Raw genomic sequence first — 17,055 nt, 5'->3', positions numbered from 1 at the left:
TGCAAAACCCGTTTGACTTTGAAGTGTAGATGATTGCCCCTTTAAAAAAAACCCTGAAGATTTCTTACCAAATCTCTCACTTTCTGAATCTCTCATCCTATAAAATATCAATCAAAACCTATTTTTTGGTTACCAAACACAAAAGAGGCAATAATTTATGTTGCTACCAAGGGTGTATTTACCGTGTGTGCTTGGAGTGTGGTTGCTACGGGGCCCACGTTGCCTCCAGCGGACACCTTACCCCTTGCAACCAATCAAATCATAGGTGCCCACCCTCCTCTCAACTTCCCCCATCCAATCACCCTGCAGAGTCCATCCCATCCCTTGCTATTGGGCCTGGCAGCTTATAGTTACGCCCCTCATAACTACTACAGGTAGAGTATCCCTTATCCAAATTATTCTGAAAACCGTACATTCCAGAAAGTGAAAAAAACTAAAAGTACTACTGGGGACATCTGTAACAGCACTACTGATGATATGATATGTACAGTAACTGACACTAAATATGTGCAAGGAAATGATTGCTTGTCATTCAAATTCAGTACTGAACAAACAAATTCAGTATGGAACTTTGTTTCATGTGTTGAAACCTTTTTTTATGCACAAATAAAATATATTTATATGTATTTCATGTGTTTGTACAACATAAATGCAAGATACCTCAGTATATTAGGAATAGATGTGCAATCTAATATGGGGGCAAACAAAATTATACTTTTATTCTGTTAATCAAAATGACATATGCATGCACTCTCACCTGCAAATACTTTCTATCTTGTTGATACAGATCTACCAGCTTCTTACAGACTTCACACCACTTCTGCTTGTCAGAGCTGGAATAAAGGAAAATCACAAATGGGATATAATGTAGGTGTAGATGGACGATGAACACATTGGACTACATAAGCACCTTTATACATTATTGCCGCAGTAGCGCCAAACAGCGTCCCAGTCCATGTGACCTGTCTTGCAAAGAGTGTTTTTTATCCCAAAAATGCATCTTAGTTGCAAACGCATGAGACTTCATGAGGAAGTCTCATTAAGCGACTACTAAAATTACATAGATAGATTTGGGTGAGTTTCTATACAGTGTAAATACTGGCTGCTTTATTTTTACACAGCAATTTAGATTTCAGTTTAAACACACCCAACCCAAATCTAACACTCTCTCTGCACCTGTTACATCATCCCCACCTGCAGTGCAACATGGTTTATCCATTAGAGAATAAAATCCAATCTGAACTAGGCCCTAAATCCGTAACTCTTCTCACTGACAATTGCTACAATTGTTCACTTTCATCTAAAGAATGCTACCAATCTATGGGCCTGATTCACAGCTGCAGGGAAGCGGCTATGCACAACCGTACAACTAATATACTAATGCAGCCTGAAGGGCCTAATATAAACAGACACTGATTCTTTGATCTGCCGGATCCCTCTGCAGGATGATTATCTCAGATTCACAGCCGATTCTAGTTAATCTGATTCAACAGTTCCTTAATTTTGTGGTACAGACCAAGGTCCTTATTCAGATCTGATCGCAGTGCAAATTTGTTCTCAAAATGGGCAAAACCATGCTGCACTGCAGGTGGGGCAGATTTAACATGTGCAGAGAGAGTTACATTTGTGTAAGTTATTTTGTTTCTGTGCAGGGCAAATACCGCCTGCATTATTTTTACACTGCAATTTAGATTTCAGTATCAACACACCCCACCCAAATGTAACTCTCTCTGCACATGTTACATCTGCCCCACCTGCAGTGCACATGGTTTTGCCCATTTTGAGAACACATTGTACAGCGATCAGATCTGAATAAGGCCCCAAGTTACTGTTCCCTCTGCGTATCTAGAATAAACACACGTCCCAAAGGTTTTTCAGACAAAAATCACCTACAGTAATTATATTTAGAGCTGTACAAATTCAAGTGACAGAGACAAAATCATCTACAGTATTCTGAAGGTAGAACTGTTGTACATGGTTAGAACACATAGAGGAATATGCGCTTTCATAGGTTACCTCTTGTAAAGTTCCAGTAGTTTTTGGTAAACATTTGGCAATTCTTCTTTAAAATCTTTTTGGTTCACCTTCTCGTATAAATTTCCCAAACCCTGTTGTCCAAAACAAAGTATGCTTGTTTAAAATAAGATATTAGATTCAAGCCGTGGTTACTAAACATTCTTAAATGACGGAGCCCTAGAATATCCACGTTTTTTAATGGCCTCCCTAGGATAAAGTTTTTTATTGATAAGTTTGAAAACAAGATTAAGTAAATTGCGCCTAGCGGTCATCCTTGGGGTCAGTTATGTGTTGGTGTACAGTTGTGATTCAGTTTGTCCACATATTTTATGATTGCCAGCAACTAGCACTAGTTTTGCCCCATCGCTTTAACCATAAATAATAAATTTGATGTGTTCCTGGACCACCAACTCAATGCACAGAGTTTGGGAACCACTGGTTTTACTATTCCTGAACTGGCAACTCTGGATGGTTTTTGGAGGCTACACAGCATGAAGGCCCTCATTCTGATTAACAAACTCACCTGTGCACGGGGAGTTCGATGGTGAAAATCTGCGCAGGTCTTCACCGCGGGTGCCCTCTGCCCACAGAGACTTGCAGTGGGGGGGTTGTGCAGGAGACAAGCAGGGGGCGTGCAGGTGGCGGGCCATACAAGCAGGGGCACCCACACAAGGCTGCAAATGGATGTTTATGCAAAACATCCATTCACAGCACTGTGGGGAAATTGACACGTAGCGGACATTTGTACGGGCAGCTTTACATGTCCTTTGTGAGCCAACTAGAATGTGGGTCGTAATGGAGTAAAATGCCAGGGTGGTGCTTATGGGTAATATGCCCCATTGCCATTTACATGCTTTTATCATGCTTGAATATAATTAATTTAGACATGGCTCCATTAGGTAACAGGCCCTAAAGACTGTGGGGCAAATGTATTATGCCTGGTGAAATGATAAAGTGGTGTTAAAGTTGAATGTGATAACACACCAGCCAATCAGCAATGTTTGAAAAACTAGAGTTAGGAGTTGATTGGCCGCTGAGTTATCACCTTCCACTTTATCACTTCACTAGGCTTAATACATCTGCCCTTGTGTTACAGTAACAAGAATGACAAAAAGGCATATTGAAACATTGCAAAAATATACATGCACACATAAGACTTCCATGCTACACCATGAGCAAACGTTTTTCATTGGCCACGTCAGTGCCAATGTTCATGGATCAATTAACCGGAAATCATTTCTTTATTTGGCTAAACACTTTATTTATTTATTTTTTAAACAAATTTTTATTGAAGCATATACATCAAGTTGTACAATTAGTTAGCAGGTTACATAAATGACTGAGAAACCGCAATATATACCATAGTGTAAATGGAAATGGAGACAATTAGATAAATTGTAAAATGTAACCTATACTCATATGAAAAATCGCTAAACACGTTATTAACAAAGATGAGATCCTGTTAATTAATGTTAAAGTTGAGAACTGAACTAAAGCATTGATAGTAATAATACTAATTACAATTAGAATATTATGAATTATATAGGTCGGATTTCCTTCAAAATCTCAGAAATTGTCCAAAACTAATGCAAGCGTTGCTAGTTTATGTAATTGTGTTACTGAATGTGCCATGTGAAAGTTGCTGTATACTAAAAGGTCCCTTTTATTCTGCTTCAACAAAGCTATGGATAGCAAGTCTGGTGTTACAGGGTAAAGAAAATAAGTAAACCATTATATCCACTGTACCTGCCAGGCCAATAATTGCTCTGGTTCAAGCTCTGCAGCCTTCTTGTAGGCAGCCTGTGCCTGCTCTGGTTGTTCCAACTCGGCAGCTGCCAAACCAATGAAAACCCAGGCATTGTAGTTATTCTTTTCCAACTTCAGCACAGCCTTTATGGAAGCAAAGAAAAACAAAACTATAAAATGTTTACCGATACTCTATATACTGTCAGAGCTTATTGCAGTGAACAGCTCACAAAGTGGACCATTTGTTAAGGATCGTATATTCAATGCAATCTGGGTGGAATATTACCGCCCAGGATCGCTTAGTAATATGCAATCCTATCACAGGAATGTATATGGACTGGGTGTGGTCCAGGGATCCAACAGTCGAGATCCCGACAGTTATTAGCCCGATGTCGGGATCCCGGCTGGGCGGACCCAGACAGCATAGTGAGTGCAACAAAGCCCCTTGCGGGCTTGCCACGCTGCGAGCCACATATTCTATTCTTCCTCTATGGGGGTCGTAGACCCCCACGAGGGAAAATAGCCGATGGCCGTCGGAAACCCGGCTGTCAGTGTTTTGACAGTCGGGATCCCAACGTCGGGTAAATGCCTGTCGGGATCCCGACTGGCCCCCTATGGACTAGTGGTGGTTACAGCGCTCAAGTCGTCTAACGGTGGGAGCTGCTCAACTGAGTGGTCAAGTCTCAGGATAAAGGTTAATAACAAGGTACTGTCAAGCGTTCACCTAATGAAGGTAATTAATGCTGTTAATGGATGTATGAAAAAGATTAGAGAACAGATTTGTGTAAATAAAACGTGTTTATTTATATATTTGATAATGTACAAAAAGTTTATTCCCTGGAGTAGTACTCGACAGGTGTGTCCAAGCAGTGTCACTCGAGATGAGCCCGTGTGAGAATGAGGGTGTCAACAGACCCCTTTTAACCATAAACCCTTGAGGGCTTATGTCTCAAAACAGGTGAATGCAGATGGTGTGTGGGGCTGATGGGAAGTGTGGAGGTACAGACACCATGTGGTGCTATACAGTCAATGCCAATGTTGAAGTTAAGTGGTACTCAACTCCTTATTGGATAATGGGTGTAAAAAGTCAAGGCTGGAGGAGGGTTTTTTTTTTGCCAAGGAGCGGCGTCACACTACCTTGCCTCTCTGCGGTGGTGTGTTGCGGTTGTACCTGTTGTGCTACCGCACCGCCGCTGTCAGGTTCCTCTGATGACAGAAGCCGCAACACCCCATTGCAAATGCCGCCAGACACAACACCAGCATAAGGAGTGGGACAGACGCAGACAAAAACCGAGTCTACAGCAGACCAGTGTCTGCTTACAGGTCCACAAATACCATCAGAGGAACCGGACAGCAGCGGTAGCACAACAGGTACAACCGCAGCCCACTCGAGTATAAGCCAAGGGGGGCTTAAATGGGCGCCCCAGGTTTGTGATGTGAAAACGGTATTGAACAGTTACAAGCAGCACATGTAGCCGCACGTTCCAACCAATAACTAAACTGATACTATAGGATGTGATGTACATTACCTTACACTGCTTGAGGGCTTCTTTGTAGTCTTTAGTTCTAATTGCATCCCTAGCACTCTTCAATGCAGCCTTCACCTCTTTACTTGACATGATACTAAATACTACACATAAAAGAAAACGTGTTATTATGTATATACTGTATGCAAATCAAACGTATGGGATAATTACCCACAATCCCAAATACACTTTGTAAATTAAGACCATTTTACCTCTGGCATTGAGGATGCAAGTCATTATAGAATTCACTACCTGTGCGGTAAATGTGAGTTCTGTTCTGACTGAAGAGAAGTCTCTTGTAAAATATATCTTGAGCTATTTTAGGTGCATCCTGGCTTTTAGTGAGGACAGAAACATGATTATCATAGTGATCAATTATCTTCATAACGTTGTGCTAGCTGCATCCACCATTAAGTGACCACAGATACCCTCGCCAGAGATAATGCACATTGTTTATCCTAACACATAACCTGCTAAATTTATATATTTAGTGCCTGACGAATCCTGTAAATATACGCTAAAGTGCGTGCAAGGGCGCATAAAATGTACTCCTGGTTAGTGCGAATGCAAAGGTTTATTTAATAGAGTGGGATTCCTCAAAACTCCATTTCTTTCTGAGATTTTTGCCATGGGATTTAAGAAAGCAACTTTTTTTAAAGACAATAACTAAAGTTTTAAGCTGCATAATATACAGGGTTTTTGGAACTGTGCACTTTTTATAAAGCAGTGGAGAAGTCAAGAAGATGCCCATGGCAACCAATCAGCATTGTGGTAACATTTCTAATTTGCATATTATACAATGAAACGGAGCAGCTGATTGGTTGCCATGGCAACTTCTCCACAGCTTTATGAAAAGTGCAGTGACATTCCGAACACCCTGTATACCTAGTACAGCACACCCAGAATGTGTTGGGTCAACTCAGCCCACCACCCATGCAATACCTTACTGTGCAGGTGCTGGGTACTACTCTGCTGGTTTGTCCCCATTGGCAGAGTGGGTGCCCACATTTTAAACGCACATGTCCATACACCATCCCAGAAGATACCATTTGGTGTTTTTATATAAAAGACCTGCTTTTTCAATAAAAAAAATACACAAGATTTACTGCGCTCACAATAGGATGTGGGATGGTCTGTGATGGTGCTGCTATATCTGGAGGGTGCTTTGCCTTCCTGTATTTGTGTGTTAGGGGGAATATCTAGGTGTGAGTGGATGCTAGCTGTCATTTGGTGTGAATGTTATGTGTACTGAATGTACATAATGTTATGTGTGTTAAATCTACATTATGTTATTTCTATTAAATATACATTCAAATATTCAAAATGCCAAACCAGAGAAGTCATAGTGCTCTCTGGTCAGGTCAGCCCCTTCCTTTGGGACCATTATTCTCGGCATTACTCCTAGTCATTGGTCTTCCATTGTGAGGGGGAGATGCCAGACCACACTGCATGCACGGGGCTCTAGCACTCGACTGTGTACTAGTGTATGTGCCGAGCAATTGCATCTTTAAAAATGTAACCCAACCTTTTATTAACAGGCGGCCGCCTGATCACTGTGACAGTCAGTGGGCATAATGCCAGTGTGCCCCATACTGTCACTACACTTAGTGCCCCTCATCACCTGTGACCCGCTCATGTTCCATAGTCTGGCAGCAAATGGGAAACTTTGTGCGTGTGTGTGTAAACTGTATATATACACAGTGTACCCCGGTGTCAGGGGAGCAGCCCCGTACACAGCTGCTTGCACTTACACCACAACGGCCGCTGCACAGCACAATCCTTATACACCGCTGCTGCAGTGGCAGCTGAGCTCTAGCGGCCTAGGATGGATGGATGGAACCTACAGATCATGTGACACCGGCACATCGTCACAGCTACGGACCGCCGGCCGGGACACACTTACAATACACCGCGCTCGCATCATGCGCATCGCTGCAGGCAGCTGTATGATTCAAATTCTGATTGTTCCTTTAATGTGTTTTATTGGTGACAGCTGAGCATTGTGCTTCCTCTTTAGGAACCGATACTGTAGTCTGCACCCCCAGTAATCACTGTTCTCCATAGTGTAGCGGACTGTCCGTGCAAACCGCAGAGAAGTGATCCTAGTTTGTAATTGTATATGTAACATCACCATACCATACCTACCAACATGACTCCTTCCAGGAAGGACACGTTTCTATGCTCCTGCACTTCCCTGGTAATGTATGATTGTCATCACCTGTGGTGAAACACATTTCTTATCAATTAACCTGTTTAACACAGGTGATGGCAATCATATGTTTCCAGGTAAGTCCTGGAGCAGAGCAATGTGTCCCTCCTGGAGAGGGTCATGTTGGGAGTTATGGGGACTATGTAAAAACCGGACCCGGACTAGACGCTGGACAGGACATCTAAATCTGCAGTCCGGAGCTTATAGGGTCCGGTCCGGGGGGGTGTCCTGTTCGGGGGGTGTCTTGTCCGTTGGGGTCCCTTTGATAGCTATCATCAGGGACATGGGGAAGGGGAGATTACAGCCTCCCCCTGTGGTCCGGACCGTCCGGTTTTTGCTACATACCCGGACCATACAGGGAGACTTTATTCTACCCCATCTCCTCTACCTGGTGACAGGTGTCACAGGCAGAACCCCCAGACAGGATACCCCAGGACCGGACGCTACAAGCTCCAAAATGCAGAGTTTGATGTCTGGTCCGGTGGTCCGGGGGTTTTGTCCTGGTCCGGATTTTACCCATACCCGGAGTTATGCCATACCCTCTAACCTTTTTGACAGGTACATTTTTTGAGGGGTCTCCAACTGCCCAGAGAAAGACATCGCATAGTAATGTTTCACTACCATCAATGTTTTTGTTTAGGTGCTAGTGGTTTTACCATTCAATAGCGCTATGCCCAGGGTTGCCTACCTGACCCTCTCCTCTGTTCCTGGTACTTCCCTGGTAATGTATGATTGCCATCACCTGTGGGGAGCTAGGGAATTGATAAGAAAGGTGTTTCACTACAGGTGATGACAATCATACTGTACGTTACCAGGGAAGTCCAGGAACAGCATTTTCTCCCTGAAGGAGAGGGCCAGGTAGGTAACCCTGGGCATGCCAATGTTTGCTTCCATCAAATTGTAAACATTCAATGGTGTTCACGCCCATTTCCTAATTTGCTAGCGGTTTTTGCTCTTCAAATGTTGGAGGGTATGCATACAAAGGGCTTGCTAGAAATCACAATATAGTGAAATTTAGTTTCTAATATTCACAGACACAATTATTTCCACGAAGTATTCTTTTTATTTCACTTTAGTGACGCTTCCTCCTCTACAAATAAGTATCAATTGGTGCGGGCATATTATGTATAAGTAGCGCTACTACTGTCAGCAACTGGTGTGGGCGTTCGGTATAGGGAGTGCTACTACTGTCGGCAACTGGTGCGGGCATATGTTTAGGCAGTGCTTCTGTCAGCAACTTGGCATACAGTATATAGCATTACTACTGTCAGCAACTGGTGCGGGCAATGTATAGGCAGTGCTACTACTGTCGGTAACTGGTGGGGGCATATGTATAGGCGTCATATCACTCACCTGCTCCCTGACCCTGCTGGAATGTGTTCCGGGCGGCACCTTCAGCTTCTGCACTGTTTAAATTTTCGATGGTACCTGCCTGGCGGCTCAGTACCACCCTCCAGTGGCCAGAGCCCTAGGCAAATGCCTAGAGCTGAATAGTGGTGGCGCCGGCCCTGTGTCTAGGCAGTGCTACTACTGTCGGCAACTGGGGTGGGCATATGTCTAGGCAGCGCCACTACTGTCGGCAACTGGTGTGGGCATATGTATAGGCAGTGCCACTACTGTCAGTAACTGGTGTGGGTGTTGCATATAGGCAGCGCCACTACTGTCAGCAACTGTTTTGGGCATTATGTATAGGCAGCGCCACTACTGTCAGTAACTGGTGTGTAGATAGCGGCACTCATAGGACTAAATAAATCACACCAGGCCGTGGATCTTTGTGATATACAGTAGATATATCTAGATATATAGATAGATATATATTTCATAAGAGACATTTTATATATATATTTTAAATAATGTGTGTGTGTATGGGGGGGGGGGGACCAATAAACATATTGCCTCCGGGCAACTGGGACGAACTTACGCCACTGGTGTAGCATAATGTGTAAGGGGCATCATGATGTGTGACATAATGTATAATGGGTATTACTGTGTGTGGTATAATAAGCATTACTGTGTTATTGGTACTTTTATATGGCCACACCCCTTCCCCATGAAGCCGCACTCCTACATTTTTTACACTTGCCTTCGGTGCGCACTCCCCCTGTTTTCGCTGTGGTGGCGCCAGGCCACTGGAGGGCGGTAGTGAGCTGCAGGCCAGCAGCAGCAGGAAAGCTACCGCAGCAGCAGCCAGCAGCAGCAGAGGATAGCCAGAGGAAGGAAGTTGCATCTCCCCCCCCCCCCCCCCCGCGCAAATTTATAGTTTGCAATAGGGCGCTGAACACCCTAGCACTGGCCCTGTGGATAGCCAAGGCTCTGGTCTGATCCCATAGAATACCAATTGTAGCTATAACTGCGGACAACGTTATTGCTGTCTATGACAGAAAGATGTCACAACACAAAGTGCATTACAGCTTGCTGCATACAGTATGGAGCTGCTGAGATGGGTGTGGATTGCTTGGTCTACAGCAACTAGGTCGACAAGCATTGGGTCGACACCACTAGGTTGACAGGTAGCAAGGTCAATGGCTGTTACTTTTACACAGTGTTGCAGACCAAGGACCAGATTCTGTAAGCTTCAAAAGTGATAAAATTGAGAGTGATAAACAGCCAGCCAATCAGCTGCCACCTGACATTTTTCAAACACAATCTGTGACATGGCAGGTAGGAGCTGATTGGCTGGCTGTTTATCACTCTCAATTTAATCACTTTAGAAGCTTAGAGAATCTGGCCCCAAGTACACTCCTACATGGCAACAGTATTCCGTGATGCTGTATCTTCTTTCAGCAGGATAATGAGCCCCTGCCACACTGTTCAGGAATGGTTTGAGGAACATTAAAAAGAGCAAAAGATGTTAGCCTCCGAATTACCCAGATATTGGGGGTCAGAGCTGTTTTGGTGGCACAAGGTGGGCCTGTACATTAGGCAGGTGGTTTAATGTTATGGGTAAGAAGGTAAACTGTAGAACTGTGCATTGGAAACTATGGTATAGAAAAATTAAATTAGGTGTTTCTATCTTTCTATAATATATCACTGTAAATCACAACATTTGTTTATTTTCCATATATTTTTGTGGGTGCTAATTAAAATTTTGTGGCAGTATCTGTCATCAGCATCCATTTGTACCAACCCTATTCTTGGTATAAAAGTGTTGTAAGTATAGAGCAGTGGTTCCCAAACTGTGTTCCGTGGCACCCTGGGGTGACCTGGGCTGGTGTTCCATGACCATAAAAAAATATGTATGACCAATGTAATAGGTCAAAGGTGGACAAACAGAAGTGAATCCTGTCCATTATCACATAACTGACACTAGGGATGAGATATAAACACAATTTACTCAACGAAATATTTTTAAAGTTTTTTTTTTTCAATTTTTTATTCATCTTTTGCCCTAGGGGTGCCATGAAATAAATTCTGATACTCAGGGGCGCCGTGATTTGATAAAGTTTGGGAACCACTGCTATAGAGGGTGCAGGGGATGCAACTGCTATGGGATCCGGCCACAATCCCTTTGCACCATTTAAAAAAAAATGTAAGTAGTGCCCCCTGTGAGCTGCGGTGGATTGTGCAATGAAGGGAGAAGAGGTCCAACTGATCTAAACTCTCCCCTCTCCTTTCAGATGTACTGTTGCCAGGGCTTGATGTCACAGTGACCAGCCCTGTCGTGAAAAACAGAAAAAGACCTGACCCACACTGCAGATGGAGCTGGTGAGCAGGAGACCCAGCGTTAATGAGGAGAGCAGGTGCTTGAGAGAAGGAGATCTGGCCGGGATGAGGAGACCCAGTGCTGATGAAGAGAGGCATTACTGCTGGAGGTACTTGCACTGAGGGGGGCTATTGTGCGGGGTGAGTTAGGGGGCCACACACCACTGCTGGAGGTACTTGTCCTGAGGGGGCTACAGTGTGGGGTGAGGCAGGGGGCCACACACCACTGCTGGAGGTACTTGTACTGAGGGGGGCTATTGTGCGGGGTGAGGCAGGGGGCCACAAATCACTGCTGGAGGTACTTGTACTGAGGGGGGCTACACACCACTGCTGGAGGTACTTGCACTGAGGAGGGGGGGGCTACTGTATGTGGTGAGGCAGGGGCCACGCACCACTGCTGGAAGTACTTGTACTGATTGGGGCTACAGTGTGGGGGAGGCAGGGGGCCACTCATCACTGCTGGAGGTACTTGTACTTAGGGGGGCTACAGTGTGGGGGGAGGCAGGGGGCCACGCATCACTGCTGGAGGTACTTGTACTGAGGGGGCTACAGTGTGGGGTGAGGCAGGGGGCCACACACCACTGCTGGAGGTACTTGTACTGAGGAGGGGGGCTACTGTATGGGGTGAGGCAGGGGGCCACTCATCACTGCTGGAGGTACTTGTACTTAGGGGGGCTACAGTGTGGGGGGAGGCAGGGGGCCACGCATCACTGTTGGAAGTACTTGTACTGAGGGGGGCTACAGTGTGGGGTGAGGCACGGGGCCACACACCACTGCTGGAGGTACTTGTACTGAGGAGGGGGGGGGGGGGGCTACTGTATGGGGTGAGGCAGGGGCCATGCACCATTGCTGGAGGTACTTTTACTGATTGGGGCTACAGTGTGGGGTGAAGCAGGGGCCCAAGCATCACTGCTGGAGGTACTTGTACTAAGGGGGATAGGCTACAGGGGGCCAAGGAGGCACTCACAATTGCTGGGGGTACTTGTACTGAAGGGGTAGGGAGGCACAGCAAAGTACACAATACTGTGGGCAGGGGTGGGGGAGGTGGAATTATGAAGTACAAAGTGATGCCTGTCACAACCCTTTCAAGCCCCTGCTCTCCCTCTCTCTCTCTTTTTCTTTCCCCTGCTATCTCTCTGCCCCCCCCCCCCCCCCTCTTCCCAGCCTCTTTCTCTCTCTTTCCCCCATAGCCCCCCTCTCTCTTCTCTTTTTTGTGACAATGGTGGTAGGGGGCCCTTTCAAGATTTTGCAATAAGGCCCATAGAGTTCTACTTTAGTTACTCCTTCAAAGCCACACCCCCATTTTTGCAGCTTTGGGGGCATGGCCAGCCCTCTATGAGCTGCTGGCCCTGCCCCTGTCTCTCTCTCTTCAATGATAAGACATGCAGAGCAGCCAGTGACAAGGGGATAGTTGGGAGGCATGGGGTCTAATTCAGACCTGATTGCAGGACAAAATTGTTCTCTAAATGGACAAAGCCATGATTCACTGCTTGTGGGGCAAGCATAATGTACAAACTGAGCACTTAACCCCTGGCAATGTGCACAGCAGAAAAATAACCAATGTATGGGGGGGGGGGGGGGGGGGGGCACTTCTGTAATAGCCTAGTGCTGCTGGGACGCTCAATAAGGCCCTGTGTATGAAGTTCTTCTCAAGGGCCAGATGTACTAAGCCTTGAAAAGTGATAAAATGAGAGTGATAAACCACCAACCAATCAGCTCCTACTTTTCATTTTTCAAACACAGCCTGTGACATGACAGTTTCGAGCTGATTGGCTGGGGATTTATCACTATCAATTTTATCACTTTTTAAGCTTAGTAAATCTGGCCCAGAGTGTGCAACCCTGAAGCTGAAGTAGCTGCACTTATTCCAATATTCCAATATGTAAATGAGGCCCGCACCGTGGGCATGCTGTATATTATTGCTTTCAGTTGACAGAATAAACACTGGGGAATTATGAACAGAGGAGCTTTGTGTCAAACTCTTGGGCTGTAGATCTGATTCCAAGAGAATGCTGTGTATTATGCAGCATGTTATAGGGTCTGAGTTTGCTGGAAAGCAGGTTCCCGGCTAGATTCCACACTCTAATATTGTACATAATGAGAGGTGCTACCATGCTAACACTTGTAGTTCCACACATAAAAAATGGATGCGTTCACAAGGCCCATTTTACTTCTACACAGAAAAATAAAGAAATAGCAGGTGCACACTGTAAACACAAAACATTCTGGCCACAATTATGCATTTTTGCTCTCATATAATTATTCGGATTAGAAGTGTTTATCATTTAGGATGTGATTCTGGATCACATGATGTGATCTGAATATGGCCCCTGTCCCGATGGTCAGGGTTTGCACATGCGCGTTCCTGCACATGTGCAAACCCCGACTACAAACAGCCCGGCTCACTCGCTGGAGCGTTCGCAGCAGGAAGGGAGGGACGACGACGGAACACCCAGCGTGTTATGGGTGTTCCCATGGAAATGTGGGCGGGCTCATGCATGCTGGGGCCGGGCGGCTGACGTCACATGACATGTCAGCCGCCCAACCAGTCTTCATCTTGGGCACCCACAAATAAAAGTTAGTTTAGACTGACTTTAAGTTGCAAAAGCAGGAGAAATCATTCTGCTGCAGCAGAGGCATGTGAGGGGATGTGTCAAGCAGAATCAGTTCCTTAGAGTGTACTCCTTTTTCTTCTGTGTAGATGTAAAATGGGCCTTGTAAATGCCCCCCCCCCCCCCCCTCCCCTTCCCTAAAACTGATACCATGTCTGCTGGTATAGTCATAGCTACTGGCACAAATTATTATGTGTATGGCAAAAAATAAGGCCATGGGCATTTATTCATAGACTTACATCAACCAATCTTGCCTACCACCTGAGAACTGCCTGGTGGCTCCAGAAAATCGTGTGGGTGTCCTGGCCCCCTGGAAAGAAGGACAAGTGTTCTGCATCCTACTCGACCCCTCAAAACCCTCTCAGCCGCAGAGACAATTGAAAGACTGTGATTGCAGCACTTTGGGGGAGGGAGTAGGGCTAAAAGTATGCAAATTGAAGAATTTTGGGGGATGGGGGGGGGGGGGAGTTGCTTAATGACGTTAGCGTCTTTCTCAGCCCCTGGATTGCACATCAGTATCTCCTTTCTGGAAGAAGTACAAAAAAGTAGGTAAGTACTCTATAATACAAACTTACAAAGTGATAACCATCCTCATAATATCTGTCTATGGTTCTGGGCATTGACATTTCGATAGTCTATCACACATACCAAACTCATTATAGCACTTCCACTTTCTGGATGGAAGAGTGTAAGAAACTATTCCCCTTCGTTATGTTGCAGTAACTTTAAAACTCTTAAATAATAAATAATGCAAACATTCCCGATTTAATAATACATTTACCACTCCTATAATAAATATAAAACTAAATGTAACTTTATACAGACACAGTTGGACTATTCAGCTGATTGGGCAGGAAGTGGAAACGTGTAAAATCACTTCCCTTTTAGTTACGCATAGTCTAAAGCATAAACAACCTTTAGAGCCGTGTTCTCACTCAGCCTCTTGAGGAAAGTTTGTGTGGTTTCCATTTACAGGATAATCATCGCTTTTTTCTTTGCTGGAAGGTGAATGGAGATGGCTTTGGTGCTGTTAGGATTTACTGCTATGCTAGTATTTCTGTCTATGCTGCCAGCAGTGTACATGAAACCGATTCCTCCCCTCGGGAGCAGCAGCAGCACCATCAGATATAATGTGGTAATGGTGATGAGCGATTCTTTTGTAAGTATGTATCACTGTGTAATCTACACTTACAAGTTATTAATCCTTATACAGTTGACATCAAATGTAACTTGGTTTAAAGATCCATGGTCCTGTTATATATATTAATCAATTCTCACTCTTCTTTATAACGCTACTACTTTGGCACATGGTACTAATATAGTGTTAAGCTTTAGTGTAAGTTGCAATAGAATGAATACAATTTAAAATCATATATAGTTAAAAACACTGGTTTCTGTTGCGAGGTGCTGATGTGGCTTCTGGAACATGTCTGATGTATTTGAATTTATTATGACTGGGAAAAGCATAAAGAGGAAACTCGGAATGGAAAACTCGTTTTTCTTCTCTCTTTTGCTGAGGCAGCCCTTTGTACAGATCTATGATCTCACCGTCTGTAGGAGAGAGAAAATCCGTTCCTAAAATTCATACCTTCAAACTTTCTGCTTTTGCAGGACAGTCATGTAAATACGATGTGTATTCCACTTTTAGAATGTTGGGAGGTGTTTTACTGCCGCTCGCTTCCTAAAAAAAATATGGTTCTCTTGCACAAAATAAACAGATATGCTTCACTCTTAAAACGAGGCCTTGGGTGAAATTTAATAGGAAGAGAGATTCAGAAAGTGAGAGATTTGGTAAGAAATCTCCAGTTGTTTTAACCCCTTCCCGACATTTGACGTACATTTACGTCATGGTCGGGAAGTACTTCCCGACACATGGCGTAAATGTACGTCATGGCATTTAACTGTCACCGCGTCTATAGACGCGGTGACAGTTTCAACATGTCTGCTGTCCCTGACAGCAGACATGTCCGTGCATGCCCAGGGGGGGCTGCGATGCCGCCCCCCCGTCGGCGATCGCTGTGATTGGCTGTTCAGTGTGAACAGCCAATTACAGCGTTTTCCTGCGTCACCGGCGAATAACGTTCGCCGGTGACACGGGATCAGAGGTGATTGGTGCTGTAAAGTACAGCACCAATCACCGCGGGGTGTGAGGGTGACACTGGTGTCACCCCACCGCACCCCGCCCGCCCCCAAAGGCCGTGATTGGTTCGTCGGACCGACGGACCAATCACAGCCAAGGAGGGGGATTTAAACTAACGGTGACTGCACTGCAGACGCCATTCCGGTCTGGAATAGCGTGCAGTGCGGTCACCGTACCTCCCTGCCGCCATACTGACCAGAACCTTGCTCCATAGCTTGCTCCATACTTACCTGATCGCTGCTTCATCACTGCTTCCTGGATCCTGTTACTACTTGTGCCTTCCTGTGAAATTGTGCTGCTGCAGTGTACTAGCTAGATAGATAGAGAGATAGAGAGATAGATAGAGAGATAGAGAGATAGAGAGATAGAGAGAGATAGAGAGAGATAGAGAGAGATAGAGAGAGAGATAGTGTCAGAGAGTGCTGATCGCTGCTTCATCACTGCTTCCTGGATCCTGTTGCTACTTGTGCCTTCCTGTGAAATTGTGCTGCTGCAGTGTACTAGCTAGATAGAGAGATAGATAGAGAGATAGAGAGAGATAGAGAGAGAGAGATAGATAGAGAGGCCTAGTGACAGAGTGCTATATTTTGTGCTGCTGCAGTGTGATAGTTATAGAGAGATAGAGAGAGATAGAGAGAGATAGTGTCAGAGTGCTATATTTTGTGCTGCTGCAGTGTGATATAGTTATAGATAGAGAGAGAGAGATAGATAGAGAGGCCTAGTGACAGAGTGCTATATTTTGTGCTGCTGCAGTGTGATAGTTATAGAGAGATAGAGAGAGAGAGATAGAGAGAGATAGTGACAGATTGTGCTATATATTTTTGATATAACTGACTGCTGCCCCCTCCTTTTGTGCTGATCAGTATAAATTAACTGATCAGCAACTTTTTGGGGGCGCAGGTTTTTTTTTATATATAGATATACCTGTCAGTGCTGCTGCTGCAGTGTCATAGAGTGATAGATAGTGAGAGATAGAGAGATAGAGAGAGATAGTGACAGAGAGTGATAGAGAGTGCTAAATTTTTTGTCTGCTGCCCCCGCCTTTTGTGCTGATCACTATATCTGAGGTGATCAGCAACTTTTTTGGGGGTACAGAGGTTTTTT

General features: G+C 44.9%; 2 protein-coding genes across 6 annotated transcripts in view; one reads left to right on the top strand and one right to left on the bottom strand.

The window, feature by feature from the left end:
- The window catches only part of SKIC3 (SKI3 subunit of superkiller complex), an 83,818-nt gene extending 76,608 nt beyond the window's left edge, over positions 1 to 7,210 (bottom strand). Inside the window, exons 1-5 of one of the 2 annotated variants that reach the window (XM_083151763.1) lie at positions 7,192 to 7,210; positions 5,292 to 5,392; positions 3,763 to 3,906; positions 2,017 to 2,108; positions 758 to 833 (exon numbers count right to left, since the gene is read on the bottom strand). In XM_083151763.1, coding sequence (XP_083007889.1) covers positions 758 to 833; positions 2,017 to 2,108; positions 3,763 to 3,906; positions 5,292 to 5,381 — 402 coding nt within the window. In that variant the 5' untranslated portion in view covers positions 5,382 to 5,392; positions 7,192 to 7,210. The other variant, XM_083151762.1, reaches the window with a different exon arrangement.
- Positions 7,109 to 17,055, top strand: part of ARSK (arylsulfatase family member K) — a 51,973-nt gene continuing 42,026 nt past the window's right edge. Inside the window, exons 1-3 of one of the 4 annotated variants that reach the window (XM_083151764.1) lie at positions 7,109 to 7,232; positions 11,115 to 11,309; positions 14,787 to 14,970. In XM_083151764.1, coding sequence (XP_083007890.1) covers positions 14,821 to 14,970 — 150 coding nt within the window. In that variant the 5' untranslated portion in view covers positions 7,109 to 7,232; positions 11,115 to 11,309; positions 14,787 to 14,820. Of the gene's footprint in view, positions 7,233 to 11,114; positions 11,310 to 14,786; positions 14,975 to 17,055 lie in introns of all 4 variants that reach the window. The other 3 variants (XM_083151767.1, XM_083151768.1, XM_083151765.1) reach the window with 3 other exon arrangements.

Source organism: Crinia signifera, chromosome 1 (assembly GCF_055691185.1).
Source record: "Crinia signifera chromosome 1, ASM5569118v1, whole genome shotgun sequence".
Lineage (NCBI taxonomy): Eukaryota > Metazoa > Chordata > Amphibia > Anura > Myobatrachidae > Crinia > Crinia signifera.
Note: the sequence above shows the minus strand (reverse complement) of the source record. Positions and strands in the feature narration are given on the sequence as shown.